The sequence below is a fragment of the Sciurus carolinensis genome, chromosome 2, assembly GCF_902686445.1.
Source record: "Sciurus carolinensis chromosome 2, mSciCar1.2, whole genome shotgun sequence".
Taxonomy (NCBI): domain Eukaryota; kingdom Metazoa; phylum Chordata; class Mammalia; order Rodentia; family Sciuridae; genus Sciurus; species Sciurus carolinensis.
Genome location: NC_062214.1, coordinates 123752531 through 123778194, shown reverse-complemented (window position 1 = coordinate 123778194; position 25664 = coordinate 123752531). Strand labels below are relative to the sequence as shown.

Genomic DNA, 25664 nt, shown 5'->3' with positions numbered 1-25664 from the left:
TCTTACCACGTGAGAGGTTAAAGCCAGTAATAGGCTCTGGTCCCCAGGCTCAGTCAGTGCACACGAGGAGTCTGGTTTTGTCTTCATGGTTCCTTCACTGACGGCAAGTGTTGAGTGCCAGAGCAACAGCTCTACACTAAGTCCTGTGCATGACTGGAATTAAAGGGTTTAAGAACATCTAGACTATTCTGAGGAAGAAATTCTCTGGTATTGGATTAGCATCAGGTGTCTGAAAGCTGTTAACTACCGATAGATAAAGCCCAGGACAACCATCCTACTCACAAATCTGACTTCCTAGGACACAGAGAATTCTGTCTAGTTAGGAAAGAATATTTGTATATGGTTCAGGAAGATTTGTCCGCTCCATCAAGTACCCCTTGGTTTAGTGCTTCTCAAAGTGTGGCTCAGAGACCACCTGTTTCCAAATCACCAGGTTTTGGGGTCTAGCTGTTGATCAAATTGCCTGCAGTTCAGACCAGCAATCTGCACATACAAGCTTCTCCAATGAACCTTGGGTAAGAAGGCACTTTATTGTTTGGTAACTATTTTTTTGGAATCATTGATGCTTAAAGAAACTCCCTGGATGCTTGCCCTTCATGTGTTCTCTCACTGTGCAATCATAGGGAGGAAATCAAGGAGTTGGGGTTCAATAAAATCCCTTGCCTACTCATGCATTGCTGGCCTCTGGCATTTGCCCTGACTCCTTGACACTCTATTCCCCAATCTATTCCCTTATGATAAGGCTACCTTTAAGTTTTATTCCTAGTTTTCATTCACAAGTATGAAGTGCAGCCAACAGAAAATGGTGGTTATTCCAGAATTCTTTGAAAAACTGTGAGAGACAACAATTTCTCCATAATTCCTTCCATAGCTAACACTATAGTCTGAAGAATTTTGAATTTAGTGTAGATTGGAGAAGGAAGATGAGGGAGAAACAAGGAGAGAAAGTAGATATAAAGCAAGTAATAAATCTGGAGACTCAGACCAGCTATCTGCTGTACTACCCACCATGCTACCCTATCCTGTCCTGTCACTCCACTCCAGTGTAGGCTCCCCATCTATTGCTTTAATCAGAGAGATACTGAAGCAGTCTGTGGAGGAAAGATGTGAAGCTGGGTCTCTACTCTTAATGACCATCAGATGATTTTCTTAAAGTTCCTGTAGGTTATTTCTACCCTGGGAGCTCTGCAGTCCATTCCTCCGCAGGAGGCATTGCCCTTAAACACCAAATGGGACCAATGATATCTGCAGACCAAATCCAGTTTGTCCACATTCTACAATATTAGAATTCATTATAAAGTAGCAGCTGCCAGAATCTGTCTTCTCAACAGAACTCTTTCCCCTCCTGGATCCTTACAGTATCTTTCAAGGTGTGTTATTTACTTACTCTCCTCAGGGCCAGAAGAGGGGTCTCCATTTTGTCCTTTTCTGTCTTTCCTAGTTGTGCTTTCTGGTGTTCAAATCTTTACAACCGAGCGTCCTTACAGAAGAGGATTTAACTCACTCCAGGACCTATGGGGATTCAGGACACAGTGGCGGAGGAGCCAGTGGAGCAAGGGCGAGCATGATGCTTAGGTGATGCCTGGGCAGCTGTGTCTACTCTAAACAGAAAAGGCATTTTGACAGAGCTTTGGTCTTGGAGAAGGGCTGATCCTTCCATGTGGCCCAACAGCCTCTGTGTCCAGGGTAGTTATATTCCTGGCAATGACTGGTCCTGTATGAACAATGGGTGGTGATTTCCTCTTGGTCAATGCTCCCCAGTTCACAGTCCCATCCCTCCACATCCTCAGCCCTCTGAGTTCACAGGGGCAGTTTTGTAGCTGAGTCAGTGAGCCACCTTCAGCTTCTCTGAAAGCCTTCTCCATCACTCTTGATTAGCACGTTTCTTTGTCTATATTGTTTGGTCGTTGGTTACTTGCTAAATTTTGTTGTTGTTTTATCTCATTTATCACGTTTATTTGTGTACTAGGTCTCCCCAACAAGAATAACTAATAGCTAATACTCCTTGAACTTTCTCAATATGCCAAACTTTGTTCAAAGTTACATGGATTAGCTCATTGAATTTTTATAATATTTTGAGATAAGTACTGTGACTCCTATTTTACAGATGAGAAAATGGAAACCTAGGAAGGATAATTTACAATCCCAAGTTTACACAGTTAGTTAGTGGTAAAGCCTCAACTTTGAACCTTGACAGTTTGATACCAGAACCTGTGTTTACAAAAAATATACTGTCTCCAGAATATAAACTTCCACAGGTCAGGCACTCTTGAATTTCTGATAGGGAGAATATAGTGCTATGCATATAGAAAATTATCTATATATTTTTGGTGAGTAAACGTTTTATTATTTGGAAATTTTTAAGATATCTGAGAGAATAAATTGTGTATATTCCTTTTATAGTCTTCTATTGCTGCTCAAGTAATGCTTACTAATCTAACCATACAACCAATTACATAGAGAAGACCCCATCTATGGCAGAGTCCTATCTACAAAGCCAGATTTCCTCAGTAAGACTAATCTCCAGAAGGTTGTCCTTTGGGCAGAACTAGACCCAGTGAGAGTCCCTGGGAGTTCAATCTCATTTCCAGTGGTGCCCTCACTTGTGGGGCTTCCCAGAGCACATTCCCAAGCTCGCTACAGAGCACTGGATAAATATGGAAGGGACAAACCTGAGCCGAGGGACTGAGTTTGAGCTCTTGGGTCTCACCAGTGACCCCCAGCTGCAGAGTCTGCTCTTTGTGGTGTTCCTGGGCATGTACACCATCACTCTGCTGGGGAACTTGGTCATGTTCCTCCTGATCCACGTGAGTGCCACCCTGCACACTCCCATGTACTCCCTCCTGAAGAGCCTCTCCTTCTTGGATTTCTGCTACTCCTCCACGGTTGTCCCCCAGACCCTGGTGAACTTCTTGGTCAAGAGAAAGGTGATCTCCTATCTTGGCTGCATGGCTCAGATGTTCTTCTATGCGGGTTTCGCCACCAGCGAGTGCTATCTCATCGCAGCCATGGCCTATGACCGTTATGCCGCTATTTGCAGCCCCCTGCTCTACCCAACCATCATGTCTCCTGAGGTCTGTGCCTCTCTGATTGTGGGCTCCTACAGCGTCGGGTTTCTTAATTCTCTTATCCATACAAGCTGTATCTTCAGTCTGAAATTCTGTGGTGCTCATGTGGTCACTCACTTCTTCTGTGATGGACCACCCATCCTGTCCCTGTCCTGTGTGGACACTTCACTGTGTGAGATCCTGCTCTTCATTTTTGCAGGTTTCAACCTTTTGAGCTGCACTCTCACCATCTTGATCTCCTACTTCTTAATCCTCATCACCATCCTGAGAATGAACTCAGCCCAGGGCAGGTTCAAGGTGTTTTCCACCTGTGCTTCCCACCTCACTGCCGTCTGCCTCTTCTTTGGCACGACACTTTTTATGTACCTGCGCCCCAGGTCCAGCTACTCGCTGACCCAGGACCGCACAGTTGCTGTGATCTACACCGTGGTGATTCCAATGCTGAACCCTTTAATCTACTCTTTGAGGAACAAGGATGTGAAGGAGGCCTTAAGAAAGGTTTGGGGCAGGAAAGCAACGGAATGATCTTCTCAACTCATTGCCACGTGTCTTTGGAAAGCAGAGGGAACTTTGCTGTATGGAGTGCTTCCTGGTGCACATTCCCATGCTCACTCCATGAAGAGGGGGCCCCGCCCTCTTGACTGCAGGTGTTTCTGCATCTACCTGCCTAGGCAAGAACTGATGGTGTCTTAGAGACTAAGTGGGAAGGGATCATTTGCTTGTTGCATGATGAGATTCACTGGCAAAATGTAGTTATGTCTTTGTTCTGATGCTTCCTTTATATTTCAAGGTTTGTGAATATAATTCACAAATGAATATAGACATTTGTACTTTTCATAATAAAGTTATTCCTTAACTAACTTGAAGATCTTGGCTTCTTGAGGAAACCCTTTCTATCCTGTACAATCTTTGCCTCATAAAAACTGGCTTCTTGTCTAGCACTGTGGTGCATGCCTGTAATGCCAGTGGCTTGGGAGGCTGAGACAGGAGGATGGGAAGTTTGAGATCAACTTCAGTAACCTAGCAAGGCCCTAAGCAATTTAGCGAGGCCCTGTCTCAAAATTAAAAATAAAAAACACTGGGTATATGGTTAAGTGCCCTTGTGTTTAATGCCAGCACTAAACACAAAAACAAACAAATCACCACCAACAACACAAAAAAACCCTACTGGCTTTCATCAAATGCCTCTTAAATAACTCTTGACAATTCATATAGTCTTCTTCCTTTATTTTTGTTTTTGTGGTGAATTAAAAATAGATTTCCTAATGTAAAACCATTCTTTTCTCTTGGAATTCTATTTTATTATGAAATTATTTTATTTTAAAATACTGTTGGATTTGATTTGTAACTATTTTATTTATACTCTTAGCCTCTATATTCAATGATAAAGTTGATCTTTTTGAGTTATATTTATTACATTTTAATATTAAAAGTAAGCTAGTTTAAAAATATATATTACTGTTCTTTCTTCTTTTCCTATAGTATGGAATTATTTATTTAATTTTTGAGCATCCACATGTGGAATATTTTTTTAAGTATGGGTAATTGAAGCCAGTGGCACTTTACCATTGAGCTACATCCCCAGCCCTTTTTTAAGCTGCCAAGGCTGGCCTCTTTGTGAACCTCCTGCCTCAGCCTCCTAAGTAACTGGGTTTATAGGTGTGGGCCACCACACCCAACTGTATATGTCATTTTTTCTTCCATTTTTTTTTTTTTAATTTGGTACCAGGGATTGAACCCAGGGATGCTTAGCCACTGAGCCACATCCCCAGTCCTTTTTATTTTTTATTTCAAGACAGTTTTGCTAAGTTGCTTAGGGCCTCATTAAGTTGCTGAGGCTGGTTTTGAATTTGCAATCCTCCACCTCAGCCTCCCAAACCACTAGGATTACAGATGTGGGCTACCATGTCTGGCTAGTGTATAACATTTTTTAAAACATTTATTTTCTTATTTATTATGTGGGGCTGAAGTTTGAACCCAGTGCCTCACATGTGCTAGGTAAGCTCTATCACTGAGCTATAACCTCAGTCCCAGTATTTATCATTTTTATTTTATTTTATTTTTTTATTTTGGTGCTGGGGAGTGAACCTAGGGGCATTTAACCACTGAGTCACATCCCCAGCCCTTTTTTTTTTTTTGTAAACAAATGGAATACATGTTGTTTCTCTGTTTGTACATGGAGTAAAGGCATACATACCATTTGTGTAATCATAAATTTACATAGGGTAATGTTGTTTGATTCATTCTGTTATTTTTTCCCTTCCCCCCCACCCCTCCCACCCCTTTCCCAGCCCTTTTTTATTTTTCATGTTGAGACAGCTCTAAATATTCCTTTCTTATTTAAATTATTCCATGCCAGACATGGTGGCGTGGACCTCTAATCCCAGTGACTCTGAAAACTGAGTCAGGAAGATCTCAAATTTGAGGTCAGTCTGGGAAATTTAGCAAGACTTTGTCTCAAAATTAAAAAGGTGTGGGATGTATCTCAGTGGTAAAGTGCCCGGGGATTCAATTCCCAGTACCAGGAAAAAAAAAAAAAAAAAGAAAAAGAAAGATATATAGTCAATTATAAAATCATCTGAGACTGATGCCTTTTTAAAAGGTAAATCTTTAATTACTTTTCTATTATCTTGTATGATTCTTATTTTAGTTGTTTCCCTGCTTATTAAATCAATTTGATTATGTGTATTTTGCTGAAGAATTGTCTCCTTTCTCTAGATTTTCAAATGCATTGCCATGGAGTTGCATAGAATATTCTCTTATACTTTTTGTTTCTGCTCTCTAGGTCAATACAATCTATATTGGTTTCCCTAGTTTTCTGTAGATAGTTTATTACATTTTTAGAACAATTCAAAAAGTCTTCTTCGAGTTGGGTATGGTGGTGCATGCCTGTAATCCCAGCAGCTGAGGAGGCTGAGGCAGGAGGATTTCGAGTTCAAAGCTGGCCTCCGCAACAGTGAGGTGCTAAGCTACTCAGTGAGACCTTGTCTCTAAATAAAATACGTAAAAGGGCTAGAGAGACTGGGGTTGTAGCTCAGTGGCAGAGAACCTTTCCGGCAATGTGAGGCCCTGGATTCAATTCTCAGCACCACATATAAATAAATGAGTAAAATAAAGGTCCATCAACATTTAAAAAAAATATTAAAAAAAAAGGGCTGGGGATGTGGCTCAGTGGTTGAGTGCCCCTGAGTTCAATGCCCAGTATCCGCCCCCCAATCTTCTTCCATAGTAAGGGAAATGCACTAGGTGGTCTGTAAGGATCTTCTGGGCTTTTACTCCATGACGTGAGTGAAGACAGGCAATGCTGAGGAAGGATTAGCAGATGCACCAAAGTACTAGACTCACTGGATTCCTACCCCAGCTTTGTCCTTACTGGCTTTCTTGGGGAAGTTCTACCTCTCTGGTTATGATTTTTTCATTTGAGAAATGGGAATAACAATAAAATTTGCTTTATGTTCAGAATTGTGAAAAATAATAGACTGTCGAAAACAGTGCCTGGTGCATAGCAATTCTTTCATTGATATCTCCTGTTATTTATTTTGTTTGTATCTGTTGTGAGATTGTCTTCCTTATTCTTCATATTTTTGTTTGTTTTCCCTTCCTTAATAATGCTTGACAGAGAGTTTTATTAATATTTTGCTTTGGAGTGTTTTTTCTCATTTCTATGATGTATTAGTTTCCCGTTTTATGAACTTCAGGGTTTTTTTTAATCCTCTTTCCTCTTTTGGGGGGTTAATTTTGTTTTTCTTTTTTTCAGGTTAAAATATACATCTATATATATATCTCGATATTGTCTTACAATGCTTCTAATATGTCTAAATTTCCTGTTATTAATTATCTGTCTATACTATAAAGATTAGGCAAAAAATGAAAACATTTACAATCCTGAGACAATATTATCAACCCACTGGGAGCCAGTCTTGCTTTTACAGGGTGTTTACTCATATTTTTTTCTTTTTTAAAAATTTTTATAGTTGTAGATGGGCAGAATGCCTTTACTTTATTTGCTTATTTTTATGTGGTGCTAAGGTTGGAACCCAGTGCCTCAGACATGCCAAGCAAGCACTCTGCCACTGAGCCATAGCCCCAGCCCTGTCTTTCTTTTTGGTTTGTAGTTAAAAAAAATATTTTGTATGCTGAAACTGATCTTTTCTTGGTTAAATATTTGGCAGATATCTTCACCTAATTTGTCTTTTAAAAAGTATCATTGTATTAGAGTTTTCCAGAGCAATAGGATCAATAGGACACATATAAATATAGAAGAGGAGATTTATTGTGGGAATTGACTTATGTGATTATGAAGGTTTAAAAGTCCCACAAAATGCCATCAGCAAACTTGAGAACCAGGAAAGTCAACAGTATAATTTAGTCCAAGCCTGAAGACCTGAGAAATAAGATGGATGGTGGTTAAAGTCCTGGAATCCCCAAAACCCAAGCAGTAAGAGATCTGATGTCCCAAGAAGATGGACATGCTAAAATAAAGTAAAAGAAAGAATGCATTGTTTCTCCACCTTTTTGAACTATTGGTGCCCTCGATGGATTGGATGCTTGCCTACGTGAAGTGGGATCTTCCTTACTCAGTCTACTGATTCAAATACTTAGCTCTTCCAGAAACATCCTCAAATATATGAAAAAGTGCTCATCATCCCTAGTAATTAGAGAAATGCAAATTAAAACCACCCTAAAATTTCATCTAACTCCAAGAACACAAGCAGTAAGTTTTGGCGTGGATGTGGGGGAAAAGGCACACTCATACATTGCTGGTAGAGTTGCAAATTGGTGTAACCACTCTGGAAAGCAGTATGGAGAGTCCTCAAAACTTGGAATGGATCCACCATTTGACCCAGCTATCCCACTCCTTGGTTTATACCCCAAAAACTTAAAATCAGCATACTACAGTGATGCAGCCACATCAACGTTCATAGCAGCTCAGTTCACAATAGCTAGATTGTGGAACCAACCTAGATGCCCTTGAATTGACGAATGGACAAAGAAACTGGTATATATACACAATGGAATATTACTCAGCCTTAAAGAAGAATAAAATTATGGCATTTGCGGGTAAATGGATGAAATTGGAAAATATCATACTAAATGAAATAGGCCAAGCCCAAAAAACCAAAGGCCGAATGTTTTCTCTGATAAGTGGATGACGATATATAATGAGGGGAGCTAGAGATATAGCTCCATTGGTAGAGTGCTTGCCTAGCATGCACAAGGTCCTGGGTTCAATCCCCAGCACCACAATAAATAAATAAATAAATAAAATAAAATAAAGAATTCTCTGGTTCGACTTTATAAAATATATATATATATATATATATATATATATATATATATATATAAATGAATGAGCCAGGGTGGCAGGGAAGAGAAGAATGAAGGAACTTTGGATGGTGTAGAGGAAAATGGGGTGGGAGGGGATGGGGGACAGAAAGATAGTAGAATGAAACAGACAATATTACCCTATGTATATATATGATTACATGAATGGTGTGAATCTACATTGTGTACAACCATACAAATGAAAAGCTGTACCCCGTTTGTGTACAATGAATCAAAATGTGTCTGTAAAAATAAAAAAGATTTTAATTAAAAAAAAGAAAAAAAAGGAAATAAAACAAAGAAAAAAAGAAAGTAAAAGTGAGGCTGAAGATGTGATTTATTATTGGTAGAGCACTTGCCCAGCATGTGAGAGGCCCTACCTTTGATCCCCTGCACGGTGGTGGGCAAGGGGTAGAGACATGATGACAAAAATGTGACTATTTCAGTGGGTAATCTGTGGTTGGTAGGCATCACCATCATTCCTGATTCTGAATCTATAGACTAACAATAAACAATTATTTACATATACTTATTTGCATCTGAGTATTTAACAGAAAAAACATGACATAGTAAGGTTGAGCACAGTGGCTCAACCTGTTGTCACAGCTACTTGGGAGGCCAAGGCAGGGAAATCCCTTGAGCTCTGGAGTTTGAGGCCAGCCTGGGTGACATAGCAAGACTGATCTCAAAGAAAACAAACCAAGCCGGCCGTGGTGGTGCATGCCTATCATCCCAGCAGCTCTGGAGACTGAGGCAGGAGGATCTCCTGTTCAAAGCAGACTCAGCAAAAGTGAGGCATTAAGCAACTCAGTGAGACCCTGTCTCTAAATAAAATACAAAATAGGGCTGGGGAAGTGACTCAGTGATCTACTGTCCCTGAAACCGCCCCCCCCAAGCAAAACAAAACACATGACATTCCATTAATGCAGCAAAAACAGGTAAGTTTAGGGTAACTAAGCAGACAGGGACATCACCAGCACACATATGTCAGCTGTTACACAACAGCAACAAAAGATAGCAGCAGGTTTCTGTCTCTACCTACAATGCTAGGTAGGCTACATTTTTACTAAGAGGATTCAGTATGCTGGGTTTTATTTTTTTTAGGTGAGAAGGAACATCAGAAACAGTTGAGGGACCAGGAAGTGGGTCTTTGAAGGATGAGAAGGCATTCAGCAGGGTGGCTTTTAAAAATGTTTCCTTCAAATTCATCTGCTGCATTAACAGCAGTCTTAGAGGTCTCTCTTGATTCTACAAGCCAACATAACTTCTTATTCTGTTAAGAGTGCGCATTGCCCTAGTCCTTCAATAACGTGCCTCGCATTTTTATCATGTTGTCTATAAGTACGTTTTCTGCAGTGTTGTCATGTTTATCATTTACCATTGTCACAATGACCTTGTGCTTCAGTCAGCTTTTTTGCCACTGTGACCAAAAGACCTGACAAGAACAATTTTAGAGGAAGAAAAATTTATTTGGGGCTCATAGTTTCAGAAGTCTCAGTCCTTAGATGGTCCGGTCCATTGCTTTGGGCCCAAGGAGAGGCAGAACATCATTGCGGAAGGGCGTGGCCGAGGAAAGCAGCTCAGGACTTTGTACCAGGAAGCAGAGAGAGAGAGCGAGCTCCACTCACCAAGAACAAAATATATACCCCAAAAGGCATGGCCTCCCCATGACCACCTCTCCTACCACACTCTACCTGCCTACAGTTACCACCCAATTAATCCCTATCAGGGGATTAATGCAATGATTTGGTTAAGGCTTTCATAATCCTATCATTTCTCCTCTAAACTTATATTGTCTCAAACATGAGCTTTTGGGGGACACCTTGTACCTAAACCGTAGCATCTTGTTTCAACTTTATTGGGTATTTCACCGTTAGTCAATGAATGAACAACTGGAGTCAATCAATGTTAAAAAATATTCTTTGATATCTACTTCTTCCAGCTTACTGACAGACTCTGAAGGTACAGTTTTGGCATATATGAGGAGGTCAGACATCATTTCCCCCCCTCGCTTGACATTCAGAATCCTCAAAGGCGCTGCCTTATTCATCATCATCCTTGAACATCGTTTCAGGGCAGAGGCCACGCCAGGCACGTACGACTCCATCTGCAGTCGCTATGCGCCAAGTGTTGGCCACAGCACATACCAGATCCTTCTTGCTAAGCTCCTTTTGAAACCCTTTTCCACCCACACTGCTGCTAACATGCTCTTCAAGAAAGTGTTTTTACATGTAGTCTTAACTGATCTAAGGACACCCTAGTTACAGGACTAAATGAATGAATCACACTTTGGGGAAATTACAAGGTATAAATAGTTTTAAAGAGAATTTTAGTTGGAGGATGACCAGAACAGTTGTCAAGGAATATCAAAATCTTGCTGTTATCCAGTCCAGCTTCCATCGTATAGCTTTGTGTGTGTGCGTGCGCGTGCACATGTGTGTTTGCACGCGTGTGTGTGCGCGCGTGAGTGGTACCGGGGACTGAACTTTGTATACGTTAGCCAAGTGCTCTACCACTGAACTACATTTCAGTCCTCCAGCTTCCTTTAGGTGACCATGAGCTGCTGGTACAAAATGTTTGTGAAACCATTAAGAAAAAATGTTTCTTCCAGGAGTGGTGGTAGAGAATTTAGTGAGACTCTGTCTGAAAACAAAAAACATAAAAGGGATGGAGATGTAGTCAGTGGTAAAGTGTCAGTGGGTTCAATCCCCAGAACAAAAAAAAAAAAAAAAAAAAAGGTCTCTGGTGCCATGCCTTTCTGTTAGCATATGAATGATATGAATGAACTGGTAATAAATTCACTCTTATGTGGTGTACAATGGAATACAACTCAGCCATAAAGAAGAATGAAATTATGGCATTTGCTGGCAAGTGGATAGCACTAGAGACTATCATGCTAAGTGAAATAAGTCAGTCCCCCCAAAACAAAGACTGAATGTTTTCTCTGATATGCAGATGCTAACACACAATAAGGTGTGGGGAGGGAAGAATAGAAATTCATTGGATTAGACAAGGGGAACGAAGGGAAGGGAGAGAGAGGGGAATAGAAAAGACAGTAGAATGAATTGGACATTACTTTCCTGTGCTCATATATGAATACATGACCAGTGTGCCACAAGAATGGGAAGTTCTGCTCCATGTATGTATCATATTTCAAAAGGCACTCTACTGTCATGTGTAACTAAAAGTAACAAATAAAAATAAATAAATACATAAACTCACTCTTATGACAGTGAGAACACAAGCTCTTGCTTGGTACAGCAGGTTTATATTTATGCATGCCAGCACAATTTTTTTTTTGTCCTTGGCATTCTTAATTCCTGTAAGGACTGTCTCAGCTGCTGTGGTCAGTGTGCTTCTGGGACAATAGTGCTGTTTTCACAGCATTTTAGGTTTGTTCTGGTGTAATCAGTGATGTCATCTATGGCGAGCATGTCAATGAATTTCTCCACAGACTTGTGATCAGCCACTACTTTATCACCACCTATCTTTAAAAATTTAACACCTGCCAGGTTCAGTGTCACGCACCTGTAATCCCAGCGACTTGGGAGGCTGAGGCAGGAGGATCACAAAGCCAACCTTAGCAACTTAGGGAGGCCCTAAGCAACTTAGTGAGACCCTGTCTCAAAATAAAAAAGAAAATAAAAAGGGCTGGGATGTGACTCAGTGGTTCAGTCATTGGTACCAAAAAAAAAAAAATATTAGCACCTATCTTTTAAAAGTTTTCTGCAACCAGCCTGTTGAATATTCACAGTCTCTTCAATTCAGTTCATTGTGATAGAGCTTTGCTCATTTCATGACCAGCACATGCTAAGTGGCACGTGTTCACTGCAACACTGATGAATCTATTCACTTTTAGCCTTACGTGGACTTTTCTATTTTTCATTAACTGAAACCACAGAACGTCAACAGTTGGTTGTTTCTTCAGGTCACATGTGGTGATCATTCCAACCCCATACTCGTCTAAGACATTTCACACTTACCGTTGTCCCGTTTCTCCAACGGCTTGACTTTCTGTGCTGTAGACAAACATACGTTTTTCCTCTTGTTACTCTTGTCCATACGGTATCTGCAGGACTTTTGGACATTTTCACCAATACCTTTACACCACAGAGCAGAGAATAAGCAAAAACCAAACCAAACCACAGTGAGAAATGCGTGTGGGTCTCAGCCCCAGGTGGGGCATCAAAGGGAACCTGTTCTGGTGCATCTGGCGTGGATCTGGGCCACTTCATTGTCCTTTGTGGGCATACTTATGTGTGGGAACCTGGGCACGCACAGAAAAGGTATTTTAGGCTGACATGGGCTGGGAGGGTCTTTTCCTGTTGGGAATAGTGGGTAGACTGTGTGCTCTGGACCTATGTTTTGACTGTGACCATCAGATTAGGACAGGCATAGAATTTTTTCACTTGCAGTGTCATTTCAGTTTTATATTTACTGACTCAAAAAGTTTCAGATTTAGGAGCATTGGAGATTTTTAGATTTTCAGACAAGAAAAACTCAACCTGTATATCTTCACAATAAATCTGTATCAAGTGGTTCATATCCTTCAAACCCCAAATCATCTGGCCTCTGGTCTAGATCTTTCTCTCTCTCTTTTTTATTTTTGTTCCCCTCCACCCCTCCCACCCCTCTTTTCCCTCTATACAGTCCCTCCTTCCTCCATTCTTGCCCCCCTCCTACCCCCCATTATGTGTCATCATCCGCTTATCAGCAAGATCATTCGTCCTTTGGTTTTTTGAAATCGGCTTATCTCACTTAGCATGATATTTTCCAATTTCATCCATTTGCCTGCAAATCCCATAATTTTATTATTCTTTATAGCTGAGTAATATTCCATTGTATATATATACCACAGTTTCTTTATCCATTCATCAATTGAAGGGCATCTAGGTTGGTTCCACAATCTGGCTATTGTGAATTGAGCAGCTATGAACATTGATGTGGCTATATCTCTGTAATATGCTGATTTTAAGTCCTTTGGGTATAGGCTGAGGAGTGGGATAGCTGGGTCAAATGGTGGGTCCGTTCCAAGTTTTCTAAGGAATCTCCACACTGCTTTCCAGAGTGGCTGCACTAATTTGCTGCCCCACCAAGACCTGGTCTTAAAATAAAAAATAAAATAAAAAGGGCTGAGGATGTGGCTGAGTGGTTAAGCACTCTGGGTACAATTCCCCCCTCCCAACACCCCACAAAAAAGACAAACCATAATGTTTTAAAAATAAAAACTAAAGCAATTATTTATAAATAGGAGATGTTTGTAGTTTTAGGCTTTTGGTCTTGGCAGTGCTGGGAATCAAGCCCAGGGCTTCTATCCTGAGCTATATACCCAGTCCTAGTTTTAGGTTTCATAGTTAGATCTATAAGCTAGTCATAATTGTTTTTTACATTGCATGAAGTACGAATCGAAGTCTGTTTTTACAAATATGAAAACCAAACATTTCTACACCATTTGTTGGAAATACTATTCTTTATTGAATTGCTTGGTATCTTTGTCAAAAATCAGGTGTCTACCTATTTGAGTATTATTTCTGGACATCCTGTTCCATTGATCTATTTGTCTAACTTTGTTTTTTAAAGATTATTTAAGATCTTTTACATATAAGATCATGTCATCTGATATTAAGACAATTTCCATTTTTCCCTCCCAATCTAGATACTTCCCCCACCCCTTTTTGTTTTAGTTACAGTATAATGTTAAATGGAAGTAGCAAGGCATGGCATCTTGCCTTGTTTCTGATCTAAAAGCAAAGCATTCTTTCTCCATTAAATGTAACTTTGGCTATCGATTTTTCATAAGTGGCTACAGATGTAAGAAAATTGGGGGAAAATCCACTCATAAATTAAAGAATGAATCATAATAAAACTTAGAAATTTTATTGGGGTGAGGTATGAATCAAAATTTCATAGAACTTCATGAAAATATGGTATTTCAAAAGTTGTGGGATATAGCATTGTATATATCAGTAATACATTCTCTTTTTGAATTGCCAAATAATATCCCACTGTATGGATAAACCACAATTTGTTCATCTATTCCCTAGATGATGGATGTTTAGGTTGTTTCCAATTGGGGAACATTTATATAAAATATCAATTCCATGAACATTTATATACAAGTCTTTGTATGAATATATGTTTTAATTTCTTTCATTAATTCCTAGGAGTGAAATTTCTGGGATGTGTGGTAATTTACATTTACTTCATAAGAAAATTAAAACTATTTTTCAAAGTGATTGCAATATTTTACATTCCCACAACCAGTATTATGAGAGTTCTAGTTTTACCACATTCTCACCAACACTTAGAATTTTTGATTTTTTAAAATTTATTTATTTATTTATTTTTTACAGATTGCATTTTGATTCATTGTACACAAATGGGGTACATCATTTCGTTTCTGTACACGATGTAGATTCATACCATTCATGTAATCATACAAGTACATAGGGTAATGATACCTGTCTCATTCCACCATTTTTCATACCCCCTCCCTCTCATTTCCTTCTACGTAATCTAAAGTTCCTCCATTCTTCTCTCACTCCCCACCTCCCCCACCCCCATTATATATCATCATCATCCTCCTCTTATCAGAGAAAACATTCGGCCTTTGATTTTTTGGTATTGGCTTGTTTCACTTAGCATACTATTCTCCAATTCTGTCCATTTATTTGCAAATGCCATAATAATTAATTTCGTTCATTCTAATGTGTATGTAATAGGATCAAAAGTATTAATTTGCATTTTTCTTAAAAATAAAGATGCTTTACTATCTTGTCATGAACTTCTTGGCCAATTGTATATCATCTTATTTGGATCATCTATTCAAATTTTTTGCCCATGTGTTTTTGGATTGTTTGACATTTATTGGCTTGCAATATTTCTTTATATACTTTGTATCTAAGTGCTTCCCAGATATACATATTGGAAATATTTTCTTCTAGTTGGCAACTTTTCTCAAATATAGCCTCAGCATTGTCTCTCAATAAGCAAACATTTTGAATTTTGATAACATTTGATTTAAAAGTTTTTATTTCTTTGGGATTATTTTCTATGGTAAAGTCATGAAGATTTTTCTCCTGTATTTTAAGATTTTTATTGTTTTATATTATACAACTGGGTCAATGGTTCTTATTTTTAGGTATTATGTAGGGCAAGGTTTGGGGTTTATGTTTTCCATATAGTTATAAACTTATTCCATCACCATTGTTGATAGGATTTGCCTTCCATATTCAGTCATTTTAGTATCTTTGTAGAAATCAATTGATCAAAAATATAGGAATCTATTTGTGTAATTTTTATTATGTGTAATTGATATATATGACTGATTTTATGCCCATACCACACATGATTAATTACAATAGATCTATAGTAAAGTTTGATATTAGTTCTCCAATTTAGTTCCTTTTTAAAGATTTTTTTTGCTAGTTCATGTCCTTTACACATTTATATAAATTTATAATCAATTTGTCAAAAAAAAAAGTTGTGGGATATATTCATGCATGGCGGCACGTGCCTGAGTCACTTAGCATACTATTCTCCAATTCTGTCCATTTATTTGCAAATGCCATAATAATTAATTTCGTTCATTCTAATGTGTATGTAATAGGATCAAAAGTTTAATTTGCATTTTTCTTAAAAATAAAGATGTTTTACTATCTTGTCATGGACTTCTTGGCCAATTGTATATCATCTTATTTGGATCATCTATTCAAATTTTTTGCCCATGTGTTTTTGGATTGTTTGACATTTATTGGCTTGCAATATTTTAATATTGCAATAGTATGCTCCAGTGACTCAGGAGGCTGAGGCAGGAGAATCACAAGTTCAAGGCCACCCTCAGTCACTTAGCATGAGCCTCAGCACCCTCAGCAACTTAGTGAGACACTGTCTCAAAATAAAAATTTAAAAAGTGGACTGGGGATGTAGCTCAGTGGTAAAGTGCCTCTAGGTTAAACCTCCAGTATCAGAAAGAAAAAAAAAAACAAACTTTAAAACATATTGCTTGGAGAAATTTTTAAAAATCTAAAAGTGGAAGATAAATACCAAATTTGCTGGTTAACAAGATATAACATTTTTATGATGTAAACCAGGAACAAGACAAAGGCTCAAGATATCGTTTGTTTGCCATTGTACTGAATTTCCAAATCAATACAGTGAAGTGAGGAAAATAAATTTAAGTATAAGGATTCCAAAGGGAGAAGATAACATTCTCTGAAATACCCCTCTGCTATAGACTGCATGATCAGGACCCCCCAAATTCACAAGTTGAAACCAAATCCCCAGTGTGCTAGAATTAAGAGGGAAGACCACTGGAAAGTGACCACCCCATGAGGGTGGAGCCCTCACAAGTGGGATTAGTGCCCTTAGATGGAGCCAAAGAGAGAGTAATAACTATGTGAGCACACATGAGGACACAGCAAGAAGCCACACCTGTGACCCAGAACTCAGAACCAAATTCAGACACCAAATCTGCTGACACCTTGATTTTGTACTTTTTATCCTGAAGAACTGTGAGAAATTGCTGGGGAGGTAGCTCAGTGGTAGAGTGTTTGCCTAGCATGTGTGAAGCACTGGGTTCAATCCTCAGCACCACATAAAAATAAGTAAATAAAATAAAGGTATATAAAAAACCAGGATGTATGCTTCATAAACCTGTTTTTTTTAAATAAAAGAATTGTGATAAATAAATTTCTGTTGTTTATAAGCCACCCAGTTTATGATAGTTTATTATAGAAGCCCAAAAGGAGTAAGACAACCCCAATCTAAAAATAAAATTTGATAAAATAAAGAAGGTTTAGGAATGTTTTGGGGGCCTAAAAATCAATATACAAAAAAAAAAAAAAAAAAAAAAAAAAAAACCTTACTTCTGTGCAAATGAAATGAATACCTGAGTAATAATATTTTAAAAAATACTATTATTAAGTACATACATTAGCAAGGAAATGACATGCCTAAGTATGCAAAATATGTGAATGAAATTATGAAATTTACAAAAGACATTTTAAAAATCTGAAAAGTGTAGGAATATATCATGCTCATGGATAGAAAGACTCAATATTATAAAGATATAAATTCTCTCACACCAGATTTCAGTACAATTCCAAACAAAATTCCAACAAGGTTTTCCATGGAATTTGACAAGCTAATAAATTTTAAAAGTTAGCCTGGTACAGTGACTTGCACCTATAGTACCAGGTTGAGTGGGGAGGATCACTTGAGCCCAGGAATTAGAAACCAGCCTGGACAACATAGAAAGACTACATCTCGAAAAGAATTTTTTAATTCAAAGAAGAGCAAAAGGTCAAAAATTTCTGAGATACTTTTAAAGTGCAGCCACTCTCGAAAGCAGTGTGGAGATTCCTTAGAAAACTTGGAATGGAACCACCATTTGACCCAGCTATCCCACTCCTTGGCCTATACCCAAAGGACCTAAAATCAGCATACTACAGAGATACAGCCACATCAATATTCATAGCTGCTCAATTCACAATAGCCAGATTGTGGAACCAACCTAGATGCCCTTCAGTTGATGAATGGATAAAGAAGCTGTGGTATATATATACAATGGAATATTGAATATATAGAATATATATATATATTCTTTATTCTATAAAGAATAATAAAATTATGGGATTTGCAGGCAAATGAATGAAATTGGAGAGTATCACGCTAAGTGAGATAAGCCAATCTCAAAAAACCAAAGGACGAATGATCTTGCTGATAAGCTGATGATGACACATAATGGGGGGTGGGAGTGGGCAAGAATGGAGGAAGGAGGGACTGTATAGAGGGAAAAGAGGGGTGGGAGGGATGGGGGAGGGGAAGATCAGGTCTTGCCAACTTACTTAGGGCCTTGATAATTTACTGAGGCTGGTTTTGAACTGGTGATCCTCCTGCCTCAGCCTCCCAAGCCACTGGGATTACAAGTGTGAACCAACTCGCCCAGTTGGTTTGTCTTTATTATTAATTTTTTTGGTAAATTTAATCTGTTTTTAACATTTTAACTAAGTTGGTAACACTGATTTGCAGGAGAATTCTACACTCCTTAGGGCTGCCTCCTCATTCCTCTCATCTCCTGGGTATTCTCTCAGAGTTTTTCCTCCAGAAACTCAGATCTCTGTTTCCCAGAATATGCTGTTTCCTTGAGCCATTTTTTTGTTTGGTTTTGTTTTTTGTCTCACACTGAACTTTTGCCTGTAACATTCTCCTTCTATTTGCCATCTTCAAAAATTTCTACACATTCTTCCAATTTTCTGTTCTAATGCTGCCATTATATGAACTTTTGACAAAGTCCATACTCTTAAACAACCTTGTAGATAACTCATCTTACAGTATTATAATTATAAGATAGCCTTTCTTCTCCACAAGAGGGCAGGGTTGTATTTCTTTAGTTTTTATTTCCAGCACCTAACACTGTGCCTGGCTTATAATCCTCACCCAAGTATTTGTTAAATTAATTAAGATGAATTTTAACCCACAATGCATTCTAGATCCCTTACTGGGGTTGTGATTACTGCAGTGATGACAGCAGATCAGCCTTCCAAAAGGTGTGCAATTTGAGGTTTAAGACTGTCTGTAGGCCAGCCAGGCGCAGCCATGCACGCCTGTAATTTTAGTGACTCAGGAGGCTGATGAAGGATGATATGCAAATTGGAATTCAGCCTGGATAACTTAGTAAGAATCTGTCTCAAAATAAAAAAATGAGAAGGACTGGGGATCCAGCTCAGTGGTAGAGCACCCCTGGGTTCTATTCTCATTTCAGGGGGGGGATAATTAAATCTGTATAGAGCAGTCCCTCCTTTCAATAACAGCACAGCCTCCAGTAATTTCAGGAACTTGTGAAGAACCAGGACACTAGTGATGGCTGAGATGGCAGATTAGACCCAGCTGCTAGCTGCTGCTTCTAAAATCAGACCCATGGAAAATAGGAAGAAGGGAGCATGGACTCCAGAATTAACCATCGACATCACTAGCTCTGTGAGGAGCTCCCAGGGAAACAGGAGCCTGTATTGAACTGGAGCCTGTAGAAAGGACTGGAGGAGATGGGAGGTGGAGAGAGCAGGGGAGACTGAGGTCGGGCAGAGGGTGGCAGGGAGCGAGCAGGTGGAGAAGAGTTTCTTCGAGCTCTGTCTTCGTCTTTTTGCAGGTCAGCTTTGGCATAGTTAGTCATCGCCCTTCACAGTAAAGCTAATGGCGACACCGGGGACCTTCGGGGATGGTGTCCATGGGGGTTCTCCAGAGCAGCTCCCACACATCGCTTCGCAGCCATTGAATACTCCATCTCCCCTACATTTTACTGCCCACTCTTCGAAAGTTGTATGCCAGTTTGTCTTCAAATCCTGCCAATTTCTGTTGTTTGACTATTAACCCTGACCGTCAGTGAAGGTTAGAAGGTCCTCACAATAAGCCAAACGAGAGATGTTGGCGGTGTGGGCAAGAATACTGAGGTACAAGAGGTTGTTGGATTGGGGGTGTACCTTGGACATAAAGGGGACAGGAGGGGGAGGAAAATAGTAATCAAACATGACTCCTAGGTTTGGGCCCAAGCAACTGTGTGAATGGTGCTGCTGTCTGCTGTTACCTAAGCGGGCAAAGACAGGGGCAGAGGGTTTTCTTGTCTTTTTTTTTTTTTTTTTTTTTTTTGCGGTACTGGGGATTGAACCCAAGCACTCTACCAAACGAGCTATATCCCCAGCCCCCTCTTTCTTTTCTTCCAAATGTGAAATTAAACAGTGCTGTTTTGGTCAGGCTATTTGAGACCCCCTGTGAGACATCCAAGTAAAGAGAATATGAGTGCGCTAACTTATGGGACCGGCACATATACGTATTTACTTTTTATTGCTTTTATTTGTTCCTTTTAATTATATATGACAATATAATTTGATATATTATTAAAGCATGGAATGTAATTTGTTCTAATTTAGTCCCCAGTACTTCCCCTGCCCCTCCCTTCCTCCTACCCCCGGTTCCCTTTCCTTACTCTACTGGTCTTTCTGCTATTTACTGATAGTTTTTTTTTTTTTTTTTTTTTTTTTTAATGTCTTGTGGCTGTACCTGGTGAGATTCGCTGTGTTGTATTCATATAGGTACACAGGAATGTTAGGGCAAATTCATTCTCCTGTTTTTCCCTGACCCATTTCTCCTTCCTTTCATTCATTCCCCTTTGTCTGCTCCACTGATCTTTCTTGTATTCTTTCTTTTTTATCCCCCCATCTTATTTTGGATTAGCTTCCTCAAATCAGAGAAAAAAATTTGACCTTTAACTTTCTGGGACTAACTTATTTCACCTAGCTTGATAGTCTCCAGTTGCTGGCAAATGCCATAAAGTCATTCTTCTTTATGGCTGAGTAATACTCCATTGTGTATATACATATATATATATATATATATATATATATATATATCACATTTTCTTTATTCATTCATCTGTTGAAGGTCACCTAGGTTGATCCCATAGATTAGCTATTATAAATCGTGCTGCTATAAACATGGACATGGGGGGTTGGGGGGGGCGGGTAAGAGAAGAATGGAGGAACTTTGGATTGTATAGAGGGAAATGGGGCAGGAGGGGGTGGAGAAAGGAAAGATAGTGAACTGAGACAGACATTATTACCCTATGCACATGTATGATTGCAGGAATGGTGTGAATCTACATTGTGTTCAATCATAGAAATGAAAAGTTGCACTCCATTTGTGTACAATGAATCAAAATGCAGTCTGTAAAATTAAAAAAAAAAAAACATTGATGTGGCTGCGTCATTGTAGTATATTGATTTTAAATCCTTCGGATATATACCGAGGAGTAGGATAGCTGGGCCAAATAGTGATCTATTTCTACTCTTTGAGCATATGCAGTATTTATCCCATGGCACTGGACAAGAGTTAGGGAGTGTCTGTAAAGAAGAGGGCCAAGAAAGGGAGCTGGAGGTAACTGATATTTAGATTGGGAAGACAGGAGGATCCAGCACAGGAGACTAAGAAGTCAATGAAGTACAGAGTTTAGAAGACTGTAAAGACTGTTATGGTTTAGATGCAAGGTGTCCCCTGATAGTTCCTGTGTGAGAAAATGCAAGAAAGTTTAGAGGTGAAACAATTGGGCTATGAGTTTTAACCTAATCAGTGCATTAATTCTCTGATAAAGATTAGCTGGTGGGGCTGGGGAGATAGCTCAGTTGGTAGAGCGCTTGCTTTGCAAGCTCAAGGCCCTGGGTTTGATTTCCAGCACCACAAAAAAAGAAAAAAAAAAAAAAAAAAAAAAGAAGAAGATTAAGTGGTGACTATAGGCAGGTAGTGTGAGGCTGGAGGAGGCGGGTCATTGGGGGTGTGCCCTTGGGGTTTATATTTCGTCTGTGGTGATTGGAGTCTCTGCCTTGCTTCCTGGTGCCATGTTCCCAGATGCTTTTCTCTGCCACACTTTTCCACCATGATGTTCTGTCTTATCTTGGCACTGAAGAATGGAGCTGTCTGTCTATGGATTGAGACCTCTGAAACTATAAGCCTCAAATAGTTTTCTCCTCTAATTGTTCTTGTCAGGTCTTTTGATCACAGAGGTGAAAAAACTGACTAAACAGTTTCTGATTCCAGATGAGAGCATTGTTTCAAAAAGTATGAAGAGTGGCTGGGTACAGTGGTGCACGCCTATAATCCCAACAACCTCAGGAGGCTGAGGCAGGAGGATCCCAATTTTAAAACCAGCCTCAGCAACTTAGCAAGACCCTAAGAAACTTAGACAGACCCTGTCTCAAAATAAAAAAAATAAAAAGGGCTGGGATGTGACTCAGTTGTTAAGTGTCCCTGGGTTCAATCCCTGGTACCATAATAATAATAATAACAACAATAATAATAATTAGAACTGGGGATGTGGTTCAGTGGTAGAGCAACCCTAAGTTCAGCACCACGTAAAAAATAAATAAATAAAATAAATAAAATAAAAATAATGCACATAATGTAAAATATTGAACCTGAATCGGTAGATTGTTTGGATAGTATGGATATTTCACAATAAGTCCCCCAATGGTGAACATGATTATCTTTCCATCAATTTGTATTTTCTTCAATTTTTTTCATCAATTGTGAGTAGTTTTCAGTAGTGTGTAGATCTTTTGCCTCCTTTGTCATATTTAACTCTAAGTATATTTTTAGAGTTATTGTAAATGTAATTGTTTTCTTCATTTCTTTTTCAGATAGTTCATCACTAGTGTATATAAACTACTGATTTTTTTAAAAAGTATATTTTTTAGTTGTCAATGGATATTTATTTATTTATTGATTGATTGATATACAGTGCTGAGAATTGAACCCAGTGCCTCACATATGCTGGACAAGCACTCTGATTTTTAGGGGTTTCTATATATAGCATCATGTTATAGGGACAATTTAACTTCTTTCCAATTTGGACACCTTTTATTTTTTTCTCTTTCCCTCTTGTTCTGGCTGGGACTCCCAAGTACTATGAAGAACAGAAGAGGTAATCGAGTGGGTATTCTTTTTTGTGTGTGTGTGGTTCTGGGAATTGAACCCAGGGCCTAGTGCTTATGAGGCAAGCACTCAACCAACTGAGCTATCTCCCCAGCCCTTGGGCATTCTTGACTTATTCCTGATCTTAGAGGGAAAGCTTTCAACTTTTCTCCATTGAGTATGATGTTAACTATGAATTTATTGTATTTGACTTTTATTGTGTTGAGGTACATTCCTTGTACACTACTTTGTTGAGAGTTTTTAATAACTGAAGAATACTGAATTTTTCCTTGTGCTTTTTCTGCATCTGTTGAGATGATCGTATGGTTTTTGTCCTTTATTCTGTTAATGTGGTATATCGTATTTGTTGATTTGTGTACATTGAACCATCCTTGCATCCTGGGAATAAACCCCACTGGATCATGGTGAATGTTTTTTTTCTTTGTTTTGTTTTTGTTTTTGTACCAGAGATTTGAACTCAGGGACATTTAACCTCAGAGCCATATCCCTACCCCTTTTTATTTTTTATTTTGAGACAGGCTCTCACTAAATTGCTGAGGCTGTTTTTGAACTTGGGATCCTCCTCCTTTGGCCTCCCAAGCCACTGGGATTACAAATATGTGCCACCACACCTGGCATACCTGGCATAAATATTTTTTAATGTGCTCTTGAGTTTGGTTTGCTAGTATTTTTTAAATAAATTTTTTAAATAATTTTTTTTTAGTTGTTGATGGATCTTTATTTTATTTATTTATATGTGGTCCCGAGAATTGAACCCAGTGCCTCACACATGCTAGGCAAGCACTCTACTGCTGAGTCACAAACTTAGCCCATGGTTTATAGTATTTTGTAGAGAATTTTCGCACCTACATTCACCAGTAATATTGGACTATTCTTTTTTTAAAATTTATTTTTATTATAAACAAATGGGATACATGTTGTTTCTGTTTGTACATGGAGTAACAGCATACCATTTGTGTAATCATAAATTTACATAGGGTAATGATGTTTGATTCATTCTGTTCTTTTTTCCTTCCCCCCCACCCCTCCCACCTCTCTTTTCCCTCTATACAGTTCCTCCTTCCTCCATTCTTGCCCTCCTCTTACCCCCCATTATGTGTCATCATCTGCTTATCAGCGAGATCATTCATCCTTTGGTTTTTTGAAATCGGCTTATCTCACTTAGCATGATATTCTCCAATTTCATCCATTTGCCTGCAAATGCCATAATTTTATTATTCTTTATAACTGAGTAATATTCCATTGTATATATACATACCACAGTTTCTTTATCCATTCATCAATTGAAGGACATCTAGGTTGGTTCCACAATCTGGCTATTGTGAATTGAGCTGCTATGAACATTGATGTAGCTGTATCTCTGTAGTATGCTGATTTTAAGTCCTTTGGGTATAGGCTGAGGAGTGGGATAGCTGGGTCAAATGGTGGGTCCATTCCAAGTTTTCTAAGGAATCTCCACACTGCTTTCCAGAGTGGCTGCACTAATTTGCATCCCCACCAGCAATGTATGAGTGTACCTTTCTCCCCACATCCTTGCCAACACCTATTGTTGCTTGTATTCTTGATAATCACCATTCTAATTGGGGTGAGATGGAATTTTAGTGTAGTTTTGATTTACATTTCTCTTATTACTAAAGATGGGGAACATATTTTCATATATTTGTTGATTGCTTATAAATCTTCTTCTGTGAAGTGTCTGTTCATATCCTTAGCCCATTTGTTCATTGGGTTATTTGTATTCTTGGTGTAGAGTTTTTTGAGTTCTTTATGTATTCTGGGAATTAGTGCTCTATCTGAAGTATGAGTGGCAAAGATATTTTCCCACTCTGTAGGCTCTCTCTTCGCATTGCTGATAGTTTCCTTTGCTGAGAGAAAGCTTTTTAATTTGAATCTATCCCAGTTATTCATTCTTGCTTTTATTTCTTGTGCTATGGGAGTCCTGTTAAGGAAGTCTGATCCTAAGCCAACAAGTTGAAGATTTGGACCTACTTTTTCTTCTATAAGATGCAGGGTCTCTGGTCTGATTTCAAGGTCCTTGATCCATTGTGAGTTGATTTTTGTGCAGGGTGAGAGATAGGGGTTTGGTTTCATTCTGTTGCATATGGATTTCCAGTTTTCCCAGCACCATTTGTTGAAGAGGCTATCTTTTCTCCATTGCATATTTTTGGAACCTTTGTCTAGTATGAGAAAATTGTATTTATTTGGGTTTGTGTCCATGTCCTCTATTCTGTACCATTGATCTACCTGTCTATTTTGGTGCCAATACCATGCTGTTTTTGTTACTATTGCTTTGTAGTATAGTTGAAGTTCTGGTATTGTGATACCCCCTGCTTCATTCTTCCTGCTAAGGATTGCTTTAGCTATTCTGGGTTTCTTATTCTTCCAGATGAATTTCATGATTGCTTGCTCTATTTCTGTAAGGTACGTCATTGGAATTTTAATTGGAATTGCATTGAATCTGTATAGCACTTTTGGTAGTATGGCCATTTTGACAATATTAATTCTGCCTATCCAAGAACATGGGAGATCTTTCGATCTTCTAAGGTCTTCCTCAATTTCTTTCTTCAATGTTTTGAAGTTTTCATTGTAGAGATCTTTTACCTCTTTGGTTAGATTGATGCCCAAGTATTTTATTTTTTTTTGAGGCTATTGCAAATGGAGTTTTTTTCCTCATTTCCCTTTCAGCTGTTTCGTCGCTTGCGTATAAAAATGCTTTAGATTTATGTATGTTGATTTTATAGTCTGCTATTTTGCTGAATTCATTGATGAGGTCTAGAAGTTTTCTGGAGG

The 25664-nt window shown here is 38.8% G+C and overlaps 1 protein-coding gene across 1 annotated transcript; it reads left to right on the top strand.

The window, feature by feature from the left end:
- Nucleotides 1-2474: 2474 nt before the first annotated feature.
- Nucleotides 2475-3593, top strand: LOC124971959 (olfactory receptor 5AU1). The gene is made up of 2 exons (XM_047536014.1): nt 2475-2605; nt 2644-3593. The coding sequence occupies exon 2, from the start codon at nt 2658-2660 to the stop codon at nt 3591-3593; it is 936 nt and encodes a 311-aa protein (XP_047391970.1). The 5' UTR covers nt 2475-2605; nt 2644-2657.
- The last annotated feature ends 22071 nt before the right edge of the window (nt 3594-25664 follow it).

What these genes read in the sequence shown, in the direction of transcription:
- LOC124971959 (XM_047536014.1), top strand. Translation starts at nt 2,658, where the DNA reads ATGGAAGGGACAAACCTGAGCCGAGGGACTGAGTTTGAGCTCTTGGGT.